Source organism: Cetorhinus maximus, chromosome 10 (genome assembly GCF_964194155.1).
Source record: "Cetorhinus maximus chromosome 10, sCetMax3.hap1.1, whole genome shotgun sequence".
Taxonomy (NCBI): domain Eukaryota; kingdom Metazoa; phylum Chordata; class Chondrichthyes; order Lamniformes; family Cetorhinidae; genus Cetorhinus; species Cetorhinus maximus.
In genome coordinates, this window is record NC_135888.1 from 20,585,176 (window position 1) to 20,603,588 (window position 18,413).

Here is an 18,413-nt window from a genome sequence, read left to right on the forward strand (position 1 = left end):
AATCAACCAGATAATCTGTTTTTAGTGACACTGGCTGAAGGATAAATATTGGCCAGGACACAGGGGAGAACTCCCCTGTCCTTCTTTGAAATAGTCCCATGGGATCTTTTACACCCACCTGAGGGGGCAAATGGGGCCGTGGCTTAAATGTCTCATCCGAGAGACAGCAGCTCTGACAGTGCCGCACTCGTGTGTCAGCCTGGAATATGTGCTCAAGTATCTGGATCACTAGATTTTAAAATGCACATTTCAGCCATAACCATTCAAGTGTTTCTCACCTGTAAAAAAGTACATAAGCCTCAGCATTCTGTACGACCGTCTCATGCACCTCTGTGACATACTGATCATCGAACTCGTACCACTGGCCATTAATTACATTCTGGCAATAAGCTATGTAGTGACCACCTGTAAAAACACCGGTTTAGTACAAAGTTGCATCACCGCAATCAACAGAAACTGAAAATGCCCAAGCACAAACATCTAACCTTTGCTGAATTACTTGCTTGACCCTTAAAGCTTTAAAGCAGGAGTGCCCAAGCCGTGGTCTCCCAGCCCTCTCAATCTGGCCCTTGAAGCCAGATAACTTGGCTCAATTTGTTTTTTGTCTACTCCTGACAATTCAAACTTTTTTGGGGGGAGAATGCTATTAAATTATCCAATTACTTGAACCGAGTAAAGTGGGAATTTAGTGCATAATAAAATAAAACTCAATTAACAACTTGAGTGCAAGAAATTTTGAATTAAGAGGAGTAGACTGTATGCTTCTTACTCACTGGTTTATCTTGCTTGAATTTTGTGGGCCTGGAGGTTTGGAAAGAGCTCTTCTTAAGGCTGCTGCTTCAAATGCTGGATAAATCTTAAATCAGAACACCAAAAATGATTATATTAATAAACTAATGGGAGCATAGATTGTGCATCTGCATGCGTGCGTGCGCCCGTTGCCCCTTGAGGCTCCATAGTCTGTATCAATGCAGGCTATGAAGAAAATAAAGCTTGCACACTCCAGCCATAAAGCATCAATTGCTTAGTTCAGTGATCAGCATATCTATAATTTTCTAAGAGTTCTGCAATGTTTTAAAAAAAAATCGAAAATCTCAATTTAGAGTCCACACCTCTTAATTCCAAGTTACTTCATTCAAACTGAAATTGAATAAGACACGAGTAATTTTACACAATCAGATAAATTATAAATTTTTAAGCAAATTGTGACTTCAAACTAATAGGTGGTGACTGCAGCTTTCTCTTTAAATATGTTTTTCCCTTGTTCTCGACAGCTCACAGAGATCATAGATTATATTCCTGGAACACACTTTACACTATCTATTCAACTAGAGATAGCTTGTGTAACAATTAGTTTTATCACACTTTTCACAGAAGCTAAAACTATAGATTACTCATTTAGAACTTTTCAGTGATTTTAAATGAGGGGCACAGATTACAATAGTTTTCTTTCTAACTTGTGACTTTTGAATTCAGTGGCTGGAATATTAAAAAATAACACCATTTACATCAATAGCAGTCTTAGCCAAACACAAGATTCCTGAGAGCCATTCATAATCTGTTTCAAAGAATGGCAGTGTGTTTACTTACTGCCTGCAGTTCCATGATGACAGATAACAGACAAAAGATCGTAGGTTGTGATTTGAGTTGCGCTCTCCTTGGAAAGAAAGGGTCGAAGGTCAAGACCTTCCAGTGGGAAAGACACATGGCTATTTACTTTAAAGGAGTACATCACTTCATGTCGAAAGCGTTTCAAGTGAATACAAAGAATCTGGAAATGGGAGACAAAGTTTTGAAGTTAGAGCTAGCTATTTAAAACCCGATTACAAATCTTGCATAGAGAGCACATATCCTGTCTGCCAATCTTGCTTCCTGTTGGCAAGACTTTTCTGTCAACATTTCCCATTGTAAATTGCTGTAACATTCCCCAGTCAACTTTGCTATGCCAACTATGACAATGTAGTTGCAGGATCTGGCCACCAGATGATACTGCATACTGAGTTTCTAAAGTCTCTCCTAATTTGTTACCATCTTGTATAAAACCATCTTTACCAACATTTAACTGATTGAGGGTGATGCCATTGACAAATTTACTGGCATTACATCACTGCATTGGATACCACTTTTTAAAAAGTAATATAATTGCTATAATAGTATAGTTATTCTCACAAGAAATAAAGGCCTTTATCAAATAATTTGTATGTGTGCTCACGATACCGTTACAACACATAGCCAGGTGGTGAAGGATGGAACTGGAGTCTTTATACACTTACAAGCTTTTATTTAGACACGCATTACATATGGTGCACTTCCAATCTAACAGCCAGTTTTGCTCTTATATATGAGCACAGGTGAATCCCCAGTTACTGCCCACTGCCTGAATACAATTAAACATCCCAATGTGCAATTAACACTATCCATCCTTCCAATCCCTGGTTTGGATAAGGTTACTGCAGTTACCACTTCATAGAATCGTGGAGGTGTCAGCTGTGGCTCAGTTCATAGCACCCTCGCCTTTGAATCAGAGGGTTGTGGGTTCATGTCCCACTCCCGGAAACCAAGAACTGTGATTGTACTCGAAAGAGTTGCAATCTGTGACTGTTGATAACTCGAAAGAGTTTCATAGAATCGTGCAGCACAGAGGGAGCCCATTAAGCCCATCATGCTCTTTGAAAGCATTATCCATTAGTCCCATTCCCCTGCTCGTTCTCCGTGACAGTTCACAGCTAACTAACAGTAACCAAACCATTACAATCTCCCAATCTAAACTGGATCACCTGGGGAAAATAATTAAAATGTGAGAGGCGCACTTTGGCAAGAGAAGGGGAATGGGGAGGGAACTATTAAATCTCCATATCAGATGGCAAGTCGACACATGCCACTCCTGCAATGCTTCCAGTTCTTTTAAAGGGCAGCACTATACGAACAGCTCACCTATCTCTCCCCTCTATGCAGAAACGGCACAGGTAGGCCTGAAGAGCGTGGAGGTGAACGGGCAAGAGGAATAGGAAGATAAAATTAACCCGACAGCCAAGCCACAGTGGATCCAATCGTTTATCCATTTAAAAATAAAACTAATCACAATAATTGCTGGTTCCTACCTATTGCCACTCAGGTCTTTCATACTCATTGAGCTCGTGAGGTGACTCAGAAGCAGCCGAGATTAAAATAGCAGATAATACGCAGTCACAGCCGGTCAGTACTTTTATTTAATGGTTCAATTAAAAACTAGCACTCTCAAAATTTCTTTAAGGAAACAGTTACCAAACAGGTCCAAAGCATTGTAACTTTAACAATAAGTTATCAACCAAAATAAAGAATCAATTACATATGCACAATTTATGGAAGGAAACGAGAAATGTTGGATGTCTAAACGCTAAATTTTTATACAAACTATTGTGTACAAGTACAGGTTCATATTACCCAAAAACATACATTTAAGGTTGGATATGGTCTTGCCAAAACCATATACAGATACTAAGGTATTCAGCTGAGAAATCCATTGAATTAAGCCTCACTACTGAATTTAGTTTTCTTCTGTCGAAAAATACAACTAATGGTGCTGAATTGCAAGGTTGGAACATATCAGCCTGCATTTGAAATTCCAAATAATATCATTTAAATTTACCATGGTATAGGATGACAAAATCTGGTTTGATGATGGAACAGTAATAAAAACTTATATAATATAGAGTCAAAAACACAAAAGGATTTCCTTCAAACCACTTTATGAAGTGTTTATGCTGGTAGCACGCATGCCTGTTTAAAATAGAATATGAAGCCACTTCTGTGCTTTTGATACTTTTTTTTGCTGCTTACAGCAATAGCATAATAAATGGAAATGGCAACTTCAATACTTTGCATAATCAGGTTTCCAATTAGGAAAAGTCAATTTATGATAGACAGGCTTGCACATTCAAAAAAAGGAATGACTTCATCAGCAGCTGGTTAATAGGCTAGATAACCACAACTGTGTCAGAAAAACTGTAGCAGTTTGGATGTTTGCTACCCACCTCTGGAAGTTTAAGGACTTTACAGTACTTGACTCCATTTCTCAACCTTAAAATGAAAATGCACAGGATCAGTTAACTTAAAACAATGCAAACACTATACACATGTTGGAACAACTTAAACAATCTCAAAGCATTAACCTCAACCCCATCCACTCTCTTTGTGGACAGTTACATGAAACAGACTAAGGAGAGACGTTTGGGGAGGATAAAAAAGCAGCTTGGTGGTATAAACAGTTCAATTCAATTCCTGTTACGAATCAGAGGAAACATAGAAAGATTGAGGTAGAAGTCTGTCATTAGCATCCCTTTGTATTCTGAACTGGATATCCTAGAAATCAGGAAGCACTTTCTCCCCCCCACCTCCCCCTCTCCCCCCCCCCCACCCCGCCTCCCAGAGTTCTTATGAGGTCATCAACCTGACACATTAACCCTATTTCTCTCTGCACTGATGCTGTCAGACCTCTGAGTATTACTAGTATTTTCTGTTTTTAATGGCACTTCTTCCTCCCTGCTCTTCAAAATAGTGCCATAAGTTCATTTACATCCTAAGAGGGCAGACATGGCCTCAGTTTAACGTCTCATCCAAAAAGAGCACGCAGGGCTGACACTAGAACATATACATACGATGTGCGCAACGTGCATGAAGAGTCAAATTGATTCACTGATTATCCAATTACATTTCTTCAAAATACATCAGTTGTACCCAATCAGAATGAACCATTGAACAAGTGAAACACAACTCTAAGAAAAGCAGTTCATATTCCAACTTACTTCTTACATCGCTCACAACTGTACATATTGTCACCTGCAAAAAAAAATTAAAAACCGTTTAAGGGCATCCATTAAATTTGTTACTTGAAGATTTAAAAAAACTCAGTTATAGTTTCCATCTGCTGTGTCTAATAATCTGGAAGGCAGAGTCCCAGAGGGCAGAAAGTGCAAAGTCAATTGAGGTCTTCCTTTTAAACGCAAATACTGAGTAGTTCAAATAAAAAAAAACAAAAAGTTGCATTTATATAGCACCTTTCGCAATGTTCCAAGGTGCTTTACAACCAATTAAATATTTGAAGTGTAGTTAAGTGTTGTAATTTAGGAAACATTGCAGCCGATCTGTGCATATCGAGCCGCCACAGACAGCAATGTGATAATGATCAGATACTCTATTTTCAGTAATGCTGATTGAGTGTAACTATTGGCCTTGGCCTGGAAAAAAACTCTCCCGTGCTCTTCTTCAAAATAGTGCTATCCAAGGCACTTGCTTAAATGGAGGCCTCACTGTGTAAGTGAAAAACTTATAGAGCTATTCAAACGATTCTCTGCTTGTGTCATGGGATGTTGTAGATAGAGGGTACGAGATTTAGTGCAGGAAAGTCTTCTTTACACCAGATGTGCCAAGGCTGTGGAATTCACTGCTGGGGTTAGCGGTTGAGGCAGAAACTAGGACAAAATGAGACTGGTGAATGAAGGAAAATGGGATAGATGGGGATATGAGAACAAGGCGGGAAAATGCGATAAGAACTGTATGCTCACGTGGAGGGTAAATGCCGACATGGACTGGTTGGGCCGAATGGCCTGTTTCCACGTTGTAACTTCTATGTATTTCTATGAAAAGCAAACGGTACAAAATAAATCTCACTGAACTCGCCTTTCAGCTCATCAGCAGCAAAAAAGGCAGCTAAACAATCTTCTAAAGTCACTACAGGACCCCAGAACCAGCTCGGGATGCAGGACACGACAAACCTGCAACGAGAATTGTATAAGTACCATGGTCAGTCAAAATGAGTATTTAGTTTTGAGCTAAAGTCAAGAGTTACAACCAGGAGTAAAAAAGTATAGGTTTTGAGCAGAAAGTAAATAAAATGTGAGTGACCATCACAACACGGAAATAAAAACTGCATGCAAAGTAAACAATTTTACAGATCTATGCTTGAAATATATAGAAAATCCTTAAAATCAAATTTCGGCTCATAACTTGAACAGTCCCTTATTTTTCCTGATATGCAGTTATTCCTCTAATTCTTAACTCAATTTCATGCACGGATAGTTGAAACTCTGAACTGAGCCAAAATTTATTCTGCAAGAAATGCAGTGAGGACACTTGTTTCATTGCATTAAAGTTGCTGAATCAGCACAAGTGCAGCAGAAAGATGTTGCAGAGAGGAACAGAGTTAACAGTGACTCCATAAATTCGGAGTGGGTCATATTAAGAGGCCGAGAGCGTGGAGGTTGAATTGTTCTATGGGTCTACTAATATCACAAAGACACAAAGTGGAGGAACAGGCAAAACATCCAAATAAACTGACGTCAGTTATGCAGAGATGCGATCGCAAGTGAGCGGCACAAATGTGGTCTGGATATCCCCAGTCGGCACCACTTCTTTTCTCTTTGTCCGTATGAAATGCCCACCTTCTGCTCAGTGCTCATCTCCACAGTCAAGGACATCATAAATTAGATTTGCTTGCTGGTGTCAATTTTAGTAAAATGAATTTTGTACAAAGGGAAGACAAGTTGAAACAAAAAAAGTGGACCAGAGCAACACCAGTTATATCAAAAAAAGTTTGGTCGAAAAGAAATTTAACATCTGTTCTTAGAAAACAACTAAACACTCAATACGCAAACAACTCCATTATACCAAGCGTAAATTTATAACAATGTGCATTAAAATGAAGCGGAAAGGTTGGAGGGCTCAAAAAATACTTGATGTAGCCATGCAGTATCCAGCAAGTTTTTCAAACACCATTTACCTTCTAATATAATCCATAATGAATGCTACCCATCCCTGTGTAGTGTAGGCATCACTACAGGTGCCAGTTTTCACTGGTATGTTTTGGTGGATGGATGCGTGCAGCTTTGCCAGGTCCTCCTTCCCAGGAATTGGCAGTGACAAATCCTGAAATGTTTCCACTGTGGAAGAAATCTGCAAAAGGAAAGAAACAAGAATGTGAACATACAAAACTAGAGGTTTAAATTGGAATCCAAAATTGCTGGTTTTGTGTACTGTGCAATTACCAGCTATTTTATGCAAGTAAATTACACCATGCACCAGCATTGCACTCAGTGCACCACTTCTCATCTTTTAGGGTCAATTATTTTGTTCTTAAGTTTTAGTTGTATAACAAGTTTCTCTCATTGTCTACCAAAGCAATCCATTGATATTACAGGATCTCTTTTAATTCAGTGTGCATCAAGATCAGAGTACTTGGGTGCCACTGGCCAGGTCATTTGTTGCCCATCCTTAATTGCCCTGGAACTGACTGGTTTGCTGAGGGCAGTTAAGGGTCAACTACATTGTTGTGGATCTGGAGTCACATGTAGGTCAGGCCAGGTAAGAATGGCAGGTTTCCTTCCCTAAAAGGACATTAGGTGAACCAGATGTGTTTTTAATGACAATTGATGATAGTTTCATAGCTTTCAATTCCAGATTTTTTTAAAAAATTTTTTAATTGAATTTAAATTCCACCAGCTGCTGTGGTGGGATTTGAACCAGTGTCCCCACAGCATTAGCCTGAGCCTCTGAATTACTAGTCCAGTGTCTTTATCACTATGCCACTGTCTCCGCACCAAGCTTCTTCTGATAGAAGCTCACATCTTAAGGCAGCTGGCCTGACTTTTTTTCTCCAAGAAATGTTCACCTCTGCAATGTGCCAATGAACAAATGCATTTACTGTCAGATCACGTTCAAATGTGTTTTTGGTGCTTCAGGCTGCCATGCGTCACTCAGTGATAACACAAAAAGTGAACATTAAATGTGTTTATTCTTACTGCCACTGGATCATTTTTATGGGTGTTATCAGCAGTTGGGCTGCGGTAGTAAAAATCTAAGTGCCAGTATTACCTTTTGCAAAAATTATATGAAAACTTGCCTATCTTAAAAAGCACTGCAAAACTAAAACAACCCTCTTCTTTTGGGACATCAGCCTTGGCTCAGTGGCAGCATTTTTGTCTGAGTCAAAAATGCCATAGGTTCAAGCTCCACTCCAGAGGCTTGAGCCTGCAACACAGGCTGATGCTTCTACTTCTGAGGGAGCTTTAAATCCCCAAACTGAAGGAACGAGACTCCAGAACTCGTAATGTTAATTTTCAGATGTTGACTCACAGTAATTACCAATTTATCACATTAGACCGAAACAGATTAGACTCAATTTCCTATGGTGAGTCTAGTTTGTATCTACTATTCAAATACAGCAACTTTATGTCGCTCGATGCATGTCAATGGTGAGGCAGGCAGCGAGGTGCCATTTTCACAAAGCAAATGACAGAGCAGCAAACCACAGGCAGCAACCTTTGGATTTTCTCATTAACTGCGCATCTGCCTCTCAGTTGAAAACCATAACACTTGGCAATTCTACTTCCAACAAGATAATTCCATTAATAGAAAGTTTAACTTTAAGGGTCGTGTGTGTTTAATGAGGGAACCCATTTGGCAAGAATCAGGTGAAAGCACATCAACTCCTCTGGACAAACACAGGATTCTGTGCCACGTTACTCCTTAAAAACTTGAGTGATGCTTACTCTGTCACAGGTGAGACACTGGACTAAGCTCAATATCGACCCATCAAAGATATCAGAGATTACACTGCGATACTTGGCCTGCTTTCTCTTTTTGGCAGATAACAGAAGCTGGGCTGAGTGAAGAAAAGAGAGAGGATTGAATTACATTTTGCAGGTAATATATAGAGTGTGATCAAGATAAAATTCCACATTAACAAAATCAATATTTTATAGAAAACACAACAGGATTGCTAGATTCATGTGATCTAGGTATACAGGGCTAATAGCAATTGGAAGAAAATAATTTGCAGTACCTTATTAAAAAATCTTTACCATTTAATAAGACTACAAAGCCAATAAGGGCAGTTACATCTTTCCGTAAACAAGACTATGCTAATGCCAGATCCTTATTTGACTAAAATGTACTACCTTTCATCTACTAAAGGATGTTTTAAGCATTCTGGCAAAAAATATTAATTTGAATTGCAAAGGAACTTGCTAAAAAAAGAATTATAATCATAATATTATAATAACTACACATGACAGAAAGAACAAACAGTTCTGAACTTCATGTTAAATTAAAAATTCAGCCTATAGAAAAACCCAACAAGGAAATGGTCATCTTTTAAACTACTGGAGAAGGGTACCTTTTTTGAGGGAAAACAACGACACTGCCCGCATTGGACTTGCTCGAGGTGGGCTGCTGGACAAATTAGAATGAAGTTCCTGGTGGATGGGGCTGCAGGACCGTGATGTGCAGCGCATGTTTACATCATTGTCAGGTTCTAGGAGAGAGAAACAGGAATCAAACCAAACAGATTATATTGTACAGCCTCTGAGTAAGACTGCCGGGCATAACACATTGTCAGCTTTACATTGTGGGCCGGGAGGTGCTCAATTTTTTCATCCGTCACCTATAAAGCTAACAGGGAAGAGAAAACTTTACTCCCATTGGCTGGGGCTGGGTTTCAATTTCAAGTTCTGCAGCCGAAATTTCAATTTAAATCCGACTAATCCAGATCATGGAATATCATTCTGCTTTATTCTCCACGTCTGACATAGCATCAAAGGAGGAAGGGTATATATTATATAATGTTTTGCTAAAATCTAGTTCTGAAACAACAGCATCTAACGGTAGAGTACCACAATATGCCTAGCCATTTAAACTCAGAGGCACAACGAGGTTCAGAACCAGGCACAAATTAATTCTCTACCCACAATTTAAAGTCCAAAAATGCATTTAAAATGGGGAATTAAATACCACACCTGGTGTCCTACAAGCACTGTTGGAAGCCACAAGAGCTCTAGCATCTCCAGAGCCTCCAGCATCTCCAGAACTCAAAGATGTGTCCACATCTGCATCTTCATCAATTGGATCCACCGACCCTAGCTTGTGGTGCCCACATGAAAATTTTCTGTCCTTCTGCCTCTCCTTTTCTGAAATTCCTTTTCCGCATTCGTCCTGGATCAGCAGCTCGGTCTCAATCTGCTTCTCAGCAGCACACCTGCTCCTATTCTCCCCTTCCCCTTTGTCACTGCTCGCGCCAGAGTCACAGGAGAGAAACTCATCCTCAGAAGGACTCCTGTCACCATCTCGCTTTTCATCTGTGTCACTCGAGGAGTCAGAGTCTCGTTCTGACAAGGGCTCCTTAAGTTCTTCGTGGAGCTGATCCATCAAACAGCGGAGAAATTCCTGCGTGTCCTGCAAAAATCAAAAGGATAACAGCAGGTGAATCCCAATTACCTGTTATGACAAATCTGTAGCCTCATAGTCATGGATTTAACTTTTAGATAAAGTCCAATGATCCATGGGAAGCTAGCAGTATAAACTGGCAGCCCTGCAATACTTTCAGAGGGGGTTCCAACATTAACCCAGGACATGGGGGTCTCTGGTAAAAGAAAACTAGTAAAGCATCAGTTCAATTATGAGCAAACTCATATTTTGCTGCTTGTAGACCTGAACAATTTTAGCTCTCCAACTACTATATGTTCACAAGATGCTTATTCTAAGTGCTGATGGCCATCCTGTTGAGTATAGACTGGTGGATGAAAGGTTCCTGGTCTGGTCATGCTCTGTTGCTCAAACTCTTATTTCTTTGTTTCCTACATTACATCATCTCAAAGTGTACTTTAATGGCTGAAAAGTGCATTGGAACATCCTGGGGTTATGAAAGGCATTCTATGATTGCAAGTGTTTGTTTTTTTCAGTTGACACTCCAGTGTTGTGCTGAGGGAGTGCTGCACAGTTAGAGGTGTCTTTCAAATGAGACATTGAACCAAGGTCCAGTCTGTCGTTTGAGACGAATATAAAAGAACCCATTGCACTATTTCAGTGTCCTGGCCAGCATTTATCACTTAACCAACATCACCCAAAAAAAACCCACAATAATCTAGTCACTATGGCACTTTTGTTTTCGTGATCTCAACTGTTTGCAATTCTGTCTGCTGCATTTTCTACATTACAATAATGACACCACATCAAAAAGGACAATTTTAGATATGCACATTATCCACACTTTTTCATTGAAAAGATGCAAAAACAAATAAGGGCATTCTTTTAATGATTATTCACCAACTTTCCGAGATTATTTTAATTTATTATCTGCCTGTTTCATCCCTCTTCACTTTTCAAAGATCCTTTCTTGTTGATCACTTAATCCACAAGTCCTCATTATGAAGGGCCGGCACTTTTAGAAAAATGATTTTAACCTGTATTTTGCCTTGCCCTCTTGCTTTGCTTAGCTTTAAAGGATGATATTATCTTCCTGCCTCCAGATCTAATGAAGGAACTATCCCAAAACAGCACAGAGCTGCAGCACAGGAAGAGGGAAATGATTCATTATGTCCAAAACAAATTTCACTGCCTTGTTCTCTCAATATATTCTTATCCCATCTGGTTTACTAAATTCCTTTAGGGAAGGAAATCTGCTGTCCTTACCTGGTCTGGCCTACATGTGACTCCAGAACCACAACAATATGGTTGGCTCTATTTAAGAGTCTGAACAAGGGCAATTAGGGATGGGCAATAAATGCTGGCCTACCCATCTTATGAACGAATAAAAAAAAAAAAAAAATCTCACTCTTGCTTCAAATATTGTGTATTGAGCATTTTCACTTGGAAGTTGATAGTAATAAATGCACTTGGATAGAGAAATTCCTACAACTACAAGCTTCCCTTTTAAATGCATGGTACTTGAGGCTACTGCCACACAGAAAAAAAATCTACCTGTACTTAGGACAAAAGCAGCTTGAAATGTTTAAGGGAGGGGGGGAGAAGCAGTCATGATTCTCATTACACAGGGATAATTGCAATAAGATAGGAACCTGAAGTTATAGACAACCTGACCATCTATTAGGATGTTGCAAAATGCTTCAAACAATAAATTGCTTTTAAATGCAATCAATATTATGTAGCCAAACATTTTGCACATAGCAACACAAATAGCAAATGAAACAAAAGAACAGCTAATGTACAATAACTAGTAAATATTGGTGGTGTTGGTTGAAGAATATTGACAAGGACATTGGAAAAACTTGTACTTCATCCAGTAGTGCCATGGGATCTCTAATGCTGTAAGAGTAGGCCGATGGGGTCTCCATTTAATGTCTTACCAGAAGGATGGCACAAACGGGCAGCATTAGCACAGTACTGCACTGGACTGCCAGCTTTCTTTTGTGGACTCATGTCTGGGAGAGAGATATTGGAACCTACATATGCTTTGTCATGGTACATTGGCACATTTTGATCTGAATTTCACCAATTCACAAACTAGTCCAACACAAACTGGTTCAACAAATCAAATAGATTATTGCAATAATGAAGCATTATTTACTGAAACTGAGCTTCAAATATTAACTTAAATATTGTTCTCTCAAACTTTCCTTAGTTTTGCTTTCCAGAGCTCAAAACAAAAATCTGACCAATGTGCTTTCTTCCTCCATATCCATAAGTTTCGTTGAGGTCCAGGAAGGTGTACAGCTATTCTGCTGTGGTACTAGCTGTACATACAATAGCATTTCTCTACCCCTTCTAAGAATGACGCATAGCAGCCAAATTGCAGTTCAGTTATACAGAGATGTGTGCTTCACATGGCAGCATAGGTCTGCAGAGTTGAGAGCGAGGTCAATTATTTGTCATCACACTAGTTCAATGTAACGCTAATAGCTTGAAACAATGGCCACTTGTTTATAAAGAAAAATGAACTGAATTTAAAAACAAACAGCTGATGAAGAACATCAGCTACAAGAAATAATTTTTCCACAGTACTTGAACCAAAAAAATGGAAAGAACTGAACAAAGCCACAGCTCTGGATGATTCCCATCACATGTGGAACAAGTTATCAGACAGGCTTCTTTGACTGTGCAACACAAAAGGAGCAATACAAGAACTTTCCATTTACTCCCAGTGTAAAGTGCTAGCTAACAGCATGTAAGTGTTGAGTAATCATCAAGACTCTCACTACAACACGTTTCATCATAATGCACCATTTGGCTGGCAGCCAAAAACCGTTATGATTATTATTTATGCAGATTCCTGGTAATAACCAGCATCTATATGCATCACAGATGGGTGCTCTCAGATATGCCAAGGGAACATGTATAGGGTGAAGGGCAGGTTTAAGACAAATGTCGGAAAGTTTTGAGGGTTATTTTTCAAAAAGACAGGGCGGATCAACATCTGCAACAGGCTGCTAAGGAGGGCAGTTGAGGCATGGCTGCTGGATTCATTTAAAGAAACAGCTGGATTCTATAGTGAGAACGCAGAGAGAAAAATGGATCAAAGGACTTTTCTTGTCAGAATCTTGTGATCACAGAACTATAATTTAATAAGGACCTGTAGTTGACATCGACCTGCAAGAACACTGCTAGGCTTGCAACATTCATCTGAAGCTCTAAACTGAGGTACAACCCATATCTTTGATATAATGGGTCGCATCCTGTAGAAGAAATTTTCAGTCCAAAGGATTTTTTAAGATCTTCCTGAAATGGCTATTTTTTCACATTTCTAATTCTTGTACATCATGTAAGTTTTTTTTAAATTTTCCAGCTTGAAAAGCTCACATCAGCAAACAGACTTAAAGCAAGACAAACATAAATTTTGTTGAAGCATAACTGTCATCAGCAGTAACGGAAAGCTGATACATTAACTGTTAATCGCTGCAACTCCACTTCTACATGAATGGTTTCCCATCTGGTGCTTACTGTGCATCATCTATAGGTCTAAATTTCAAGGAGCTTAGAGACATGGGCCCTTAGCTTAAGGATACAAAGGGAAACTGCTGCATTTCCTGGGCCAAACTTATTTTTACTGTATGCAAACATTAATGGCATGTACACAGTCACAGCCTTTCCTGAGTTTGACAGAATACAATCAACTCTATAAATGGTTCCAAAATCTATATGCATATACACGTGATGTTAAGTAATACCTCCTGATTACGATGCCACAGTAAAGACCCAGATGGAGATATCCTTATAACATGTTTGTTGTTAGCCAAAGACATGCCTCAAACGGTGGCCTTTCATGGGACAGATGATTGCAGATTAACCTCTCAGATAATGGGACAATATCTAGGCAGTGCGCCGTCACCACTGTCCTAGAGTGTCAGTATTTGGCAAGGTTTTAGATCATTTACTCATTGACTGAAAGCTTCTAATGTGAATTCAAACATGTCAAAAGGCATTTTCCTAGTTGAAAGAAGAAATCCTGCATTAATCTCTGAGGAGAGCACATACTTGGATACTGTGCAGTTTTGGGCACTGTCATCACAGGCTATCAATGTGTTGAGCAAGGACTTTCAGGAAAAAGTAACAAGAACGATTTGGGTTAATACACAAGAGACTCAAAGCAATGAAAAGGTTCTCAATTAAGAAAAGAGCGTTGAGGAGAAGTAGGGGTCTAGCCCTTAAAATGCAGAGTGGCATAGATGCAACAAGGGTATTTGACTTAAACTGCAGGTAAAGAATGAATAGGCCACTCACGAGTATAGATATTTGAGGAAATTGCCTCTTTTCTCTCCCCTTCCCCACCCCTCCCCAAGTAATGTAGAACAAACTCCCAACAAATGTAGCTGATGTTATGCTCTTTAAATGCCTCAAAGACGGACCTGCAGTTATATAGTGAGATAAATGGCCGGCTAATCCATTTTTCATGGTGTCGGTTGAGAGTAAACATTGACCAGGACATTGTGAGAATGCGCATGCTTATTCAGGTGTATTCTCCAAACAGCAGCACACCTGAATAGGCAGGCAGGGCTTGGGCTTAGTATTTCTTCCTGAAGACAGTACCTCCTATAATGTAGCGTTTTCTCAGTATTGCACTCAAGCACCAGCCAATTTTGTGTGTTCAAGTCCTGGAGTGGGACTTCAACTCTCAGTTTTCTAACTCAGAAGGGGAGACAAGCAAAGCTGACATACAACTGACAAAGCCTGAGTAATATCTGAATGGTAGCATGGTATGTTATTACAACAACAGGTATTGACCAATGGGAATAAATACTCCATGGAGCATAAGGGTTGCAGTGGTGCTGGAGGTGCAGAGGGAAAGCAGCAGATCACAAGCAAAAGTTAAAGTCGAGGAAATAGGTAAACATCTGGAGGTTTGCTTTATTACCAGAGAGTATTTACATAGGGCTTTGAGAAAACTACATTGGATGGCTGGAGTCCAAGATGGAGAAGATTGTAAGTAGTTTATAGGAGAGGGGTTGATGAGCAAAATGGCATCCCTCAATCCATGTATTGAGCTGGGAGTCTGAAGCACATCTGTCATAGGAAAATGCTAGAACCTATTGAGGTTATAGAAGGGGACTTATAAAACCTTAATGCAATCAGGCCAAGTCAACATGGTTTTATGAAATGGAAATCACGTTTGATAATTTATTAGGAGTTCTTTGAGGAAGTAACAAGTGACATGGATAAAAGGGGAATCTTTAGATGTGGTTTTCCAAAAGGCATTTGACAAGATGCCACAAAGGTTACTACACAAAATCAGAGCTTATGATGGCGTAGGAGGCAACATATTAGCATGGATAGAGGATTGGTTAGCTAACAGGAAACAGAGTAGGCATAAATGGGTCATTTTTGGATTGGAAAGATGTAACGAGCGGAGTGCCACAGGAATCAGTGCTGGGACCTCAACTATTTACAATGTCTTGGATGAAAGGACCAAGTCTACGGTTGCTAAATTTGCTGACGATATAAAGATAGGTAGGAGAGTAGATAGGTAGGAGAGTAGGTTATGAAGAGAACATGAGGAGTCTGCAAAGGGATATAGATAGGTTAAGTGAATGAGCAAGAATTTGGCAGATGGAGTATAATGTGGGAAAATATAAACTTGTCCACTTTGGCAGGAAAAATAGAAAAGCAGCATATTATTTAAATGGCGATTGCAGAACTGAGGTACAGAGAGATCTAGATGCTCTGGTATATGAATTGCAAAATGCTGGTATGTTAAGTACAGCAAGTGAATAGGAAGACAAATGGGATGCTGTTGTTTATTGCAAGGGGTAATGGATTCTACTATTGCTTCGACAGGTAGTGTTCAACAAGTTAAAAAAATGGTTTCAGTCTAGGTTGATGTCATCTCGTGTGGCATCAGGTCAAGTCTCACTATGCATAACTGACTGCAAATACACTAACTTCTGTCAATGCAAGATGGCCACTGTCAATGCTTCTCTGCATGCGCACTTATTAGCACATGGGCAGATATCCACCCTCAAATGTTGATAGCTTATTTCATTGCCCATGTATATCCAAAATGGCAACAAATTATTTGGATTTGAGCAGTCCAGGGCTTTACCTCTAAACCTACTTGGTTTTGTGAGTGCAAGATCTTCACTTCAACCTGTCTTGGTTTATAAGGCTATCATTTTTAGCTACATTTGTGGAGATTGTGTTCACCATTAAAACTAAGATGCAATTCTAAGGACCATTCTAGATTTGTGAAGAAAATTATGATTCAAGGAGGGGTGAGCTGTGAATGGAGGTCATTGTTAAATGTGCCAATGCTGTAATATTTCCAGTTCCAGGGCCAGTGATGACTGCACATGCATTTTGTTGCACAGTGCTCCCCAAAAAAGATGGCGGCCACGCATACAACTTCGTTGCATGACATTTGTAACAAACGCAGCCTTGCAAATACTGCATATGAAGTCAGTGCTAGAGGAATGGGTGGGGGCATTGGCTTGGTGCAACGCTCGCTTGTCCAGAAGGCACCTGCGAGGCGAATGGAAGATAAAAGTAGGGAAATTTTTCTACAGCTGTACAGAGGTGAGGCCACATCTGGAGTGCTGCATACATTTTTGGTCTCCTTATTTAAGAAAGGATATAACTGCATTAGAAGCAGTACAGAGAGGGTTTGCTTGATTAACTCCTGGGTGAAGAGGTTAGGCCTACATCTGCTGGAGTTTAGAAGAACGAGAGATGATCTTATTCAAACATATAAGATCCTGAGGGGACTTGATAGGTTGCATGCTGAAAGGATGTTTCCCCTTATGGGAGAGACTAGAATTAGGGGACACAGTTTAAAAATAAGACAGAGATGGGGAAGAGTGTTTTTTTCCTCTCAGGGTCGTTAGTCTGTGGAATTTTCTTCCTCAGAGAGCAGTGGAGACAAGGTCATCGAATAGAGTTAGATTGAATCCCTTGTCAGTCAAGAATCTAAGGGTATAGGAGGTAGACAGGAAAGTAGAGACCACGATCTTATCAAATGACGGAGCAAGCTCTGGGGGCCGAATGGCATACTCCTGCTCCTAATTCGTAGGTTAGCACACCCTTTAGGTTTATAATTTACATAAAATATACACAAAAGCCTATTTTCTTCTCAGATACATTACCTCTCCTGCCTTACCTGCTGTGCGTAACCTCGAAACATAGGATTAATCAACTTAATACCATGGGCAAGGCTCGTAGGAACAACATAGCTAGGACTGCACAAGAAAGAGAAAGGGAAATTAATTGCAGTGAGATCAATATCAGTTAATCTTATTTGATACAATCAAGTCTCTTCAAACCCTATGCAATAGAGCAGGGGGGGTGGCGCGGGGAGAGAGAAATCAGTGGCTATAGATCTAGAGAATTATTTCCATTGGTAGAATAAATTCCAAATCTCACCACCCAAAGTAAAACACTCTATCCCCATTTGGCCATCCATCCATCAGGTCAAATGTCACCTTCTACACAGTAAAGCCTACAAAGAGTTTGCAAGGTAAATACACAGCCATGCAATCGATACATCTTTGCCACATTTTGAGCCCCTGCTCATTAAGGGGCCAACTGCAGAAAATTGTGCACTTCATAACCTAACAACGTAGTTCCTGTATAGCATAAGTTTAAATAAAATGCCCCTACACTGCTCTAGCAATGGTTTCAACTGAAGAGGCGTGTGGCTTGATTACAGAAATTCTCACATGGATGATCTCCCTGAACACAGAGTGTTGGCTCAGTGTCAATTAAAACTGGGCTATGGGCAGTCGTGTGTTGTGCACATGTCAGCTGGAAACTCGACTGATACTAATCAAGTGCATTTTACCAAGGAACGTTGCCAGCCAAAATGGGTTCAAATCTAAAGAAGAAAATCTAAGTTTGACAGCTAAAAGAACAGCCCAAAATAAAAATTTCACTATAGAACAGGAAAGAAACAAACCGCATTCACGTTCTTCAAAGTGCAAACTTAAACATCTTTGAGGGAACATTTACTTTGTAAAACTTAGGCTACAGATGACTATGCAAATTAGCAGAACTTCACATTAGCAGCTTGTAACTATCAACTCCCCCAACATATATCTAAAAACTCTTTGTAAGGCTTTAAAAATAGATTAAATTGGATGAGCATCAAATAACCCTTTTGCTTGTTGCGTGCATCCACTGGTTGTCAAAGCAACCAGGTGAAATCTATTTAACTGTTGAAA

General features: G+C 39.7%; 1 protein-coding gene across 2 annotated transcripts in view; it reads right to left on the bottom strand.

The window, feature by feature from the left end:
- Window positions 1-18,413, bottom strand: part of usp20 (ubiquitin specific peptidase 20) — a 58,928-nt gene that overhangs the window by 13,014 nt on the left and 27,501 nt on the right. For both annotated transcript variants that reach the window (XM_078550099.1, XM_078550100.1), the window contains exons 9-18: window positions 17,354-17,432; window positions 9,771-10,206; window positions 9,152-9,289; window positions 8,526-8,638; window positions 6,758-6,930; window positions 5,659-5,753; window positions 4,785-4,818; window positions 4,014-4,059; window positions 1,591-1,771; window positions 279-405 (exon numbers count right to left, since the gene is read on the bottom strand). In XM_078550099.1, coding sequence (XP_078406225.1) covers window positions 279-405; window positions 1,591-1,771; window positions 4,014-4,059; window positions 4,785-4,818; window positions 5,659-5,753; window positions 6,758-6,930; window positions 8,526-8,638; window positions 9,152-9,289; window positions 9,771-10,206; window positions 17,354-17,432 — 1,422 coding nt within the window. The remainder of the gene's footprint in view (window positions 1-278; window positions 406-1,590; window positions 1,772-4,013; window positions 4,060-4,784; window positions 4,819-5,658; window positions 5,754-6,757; window positions 6,931-8,525; window positions 8,639-9,151; window positions 9,290-9,770; window positions 10,207-17,353; window positions 17,433-18,413) is intronic.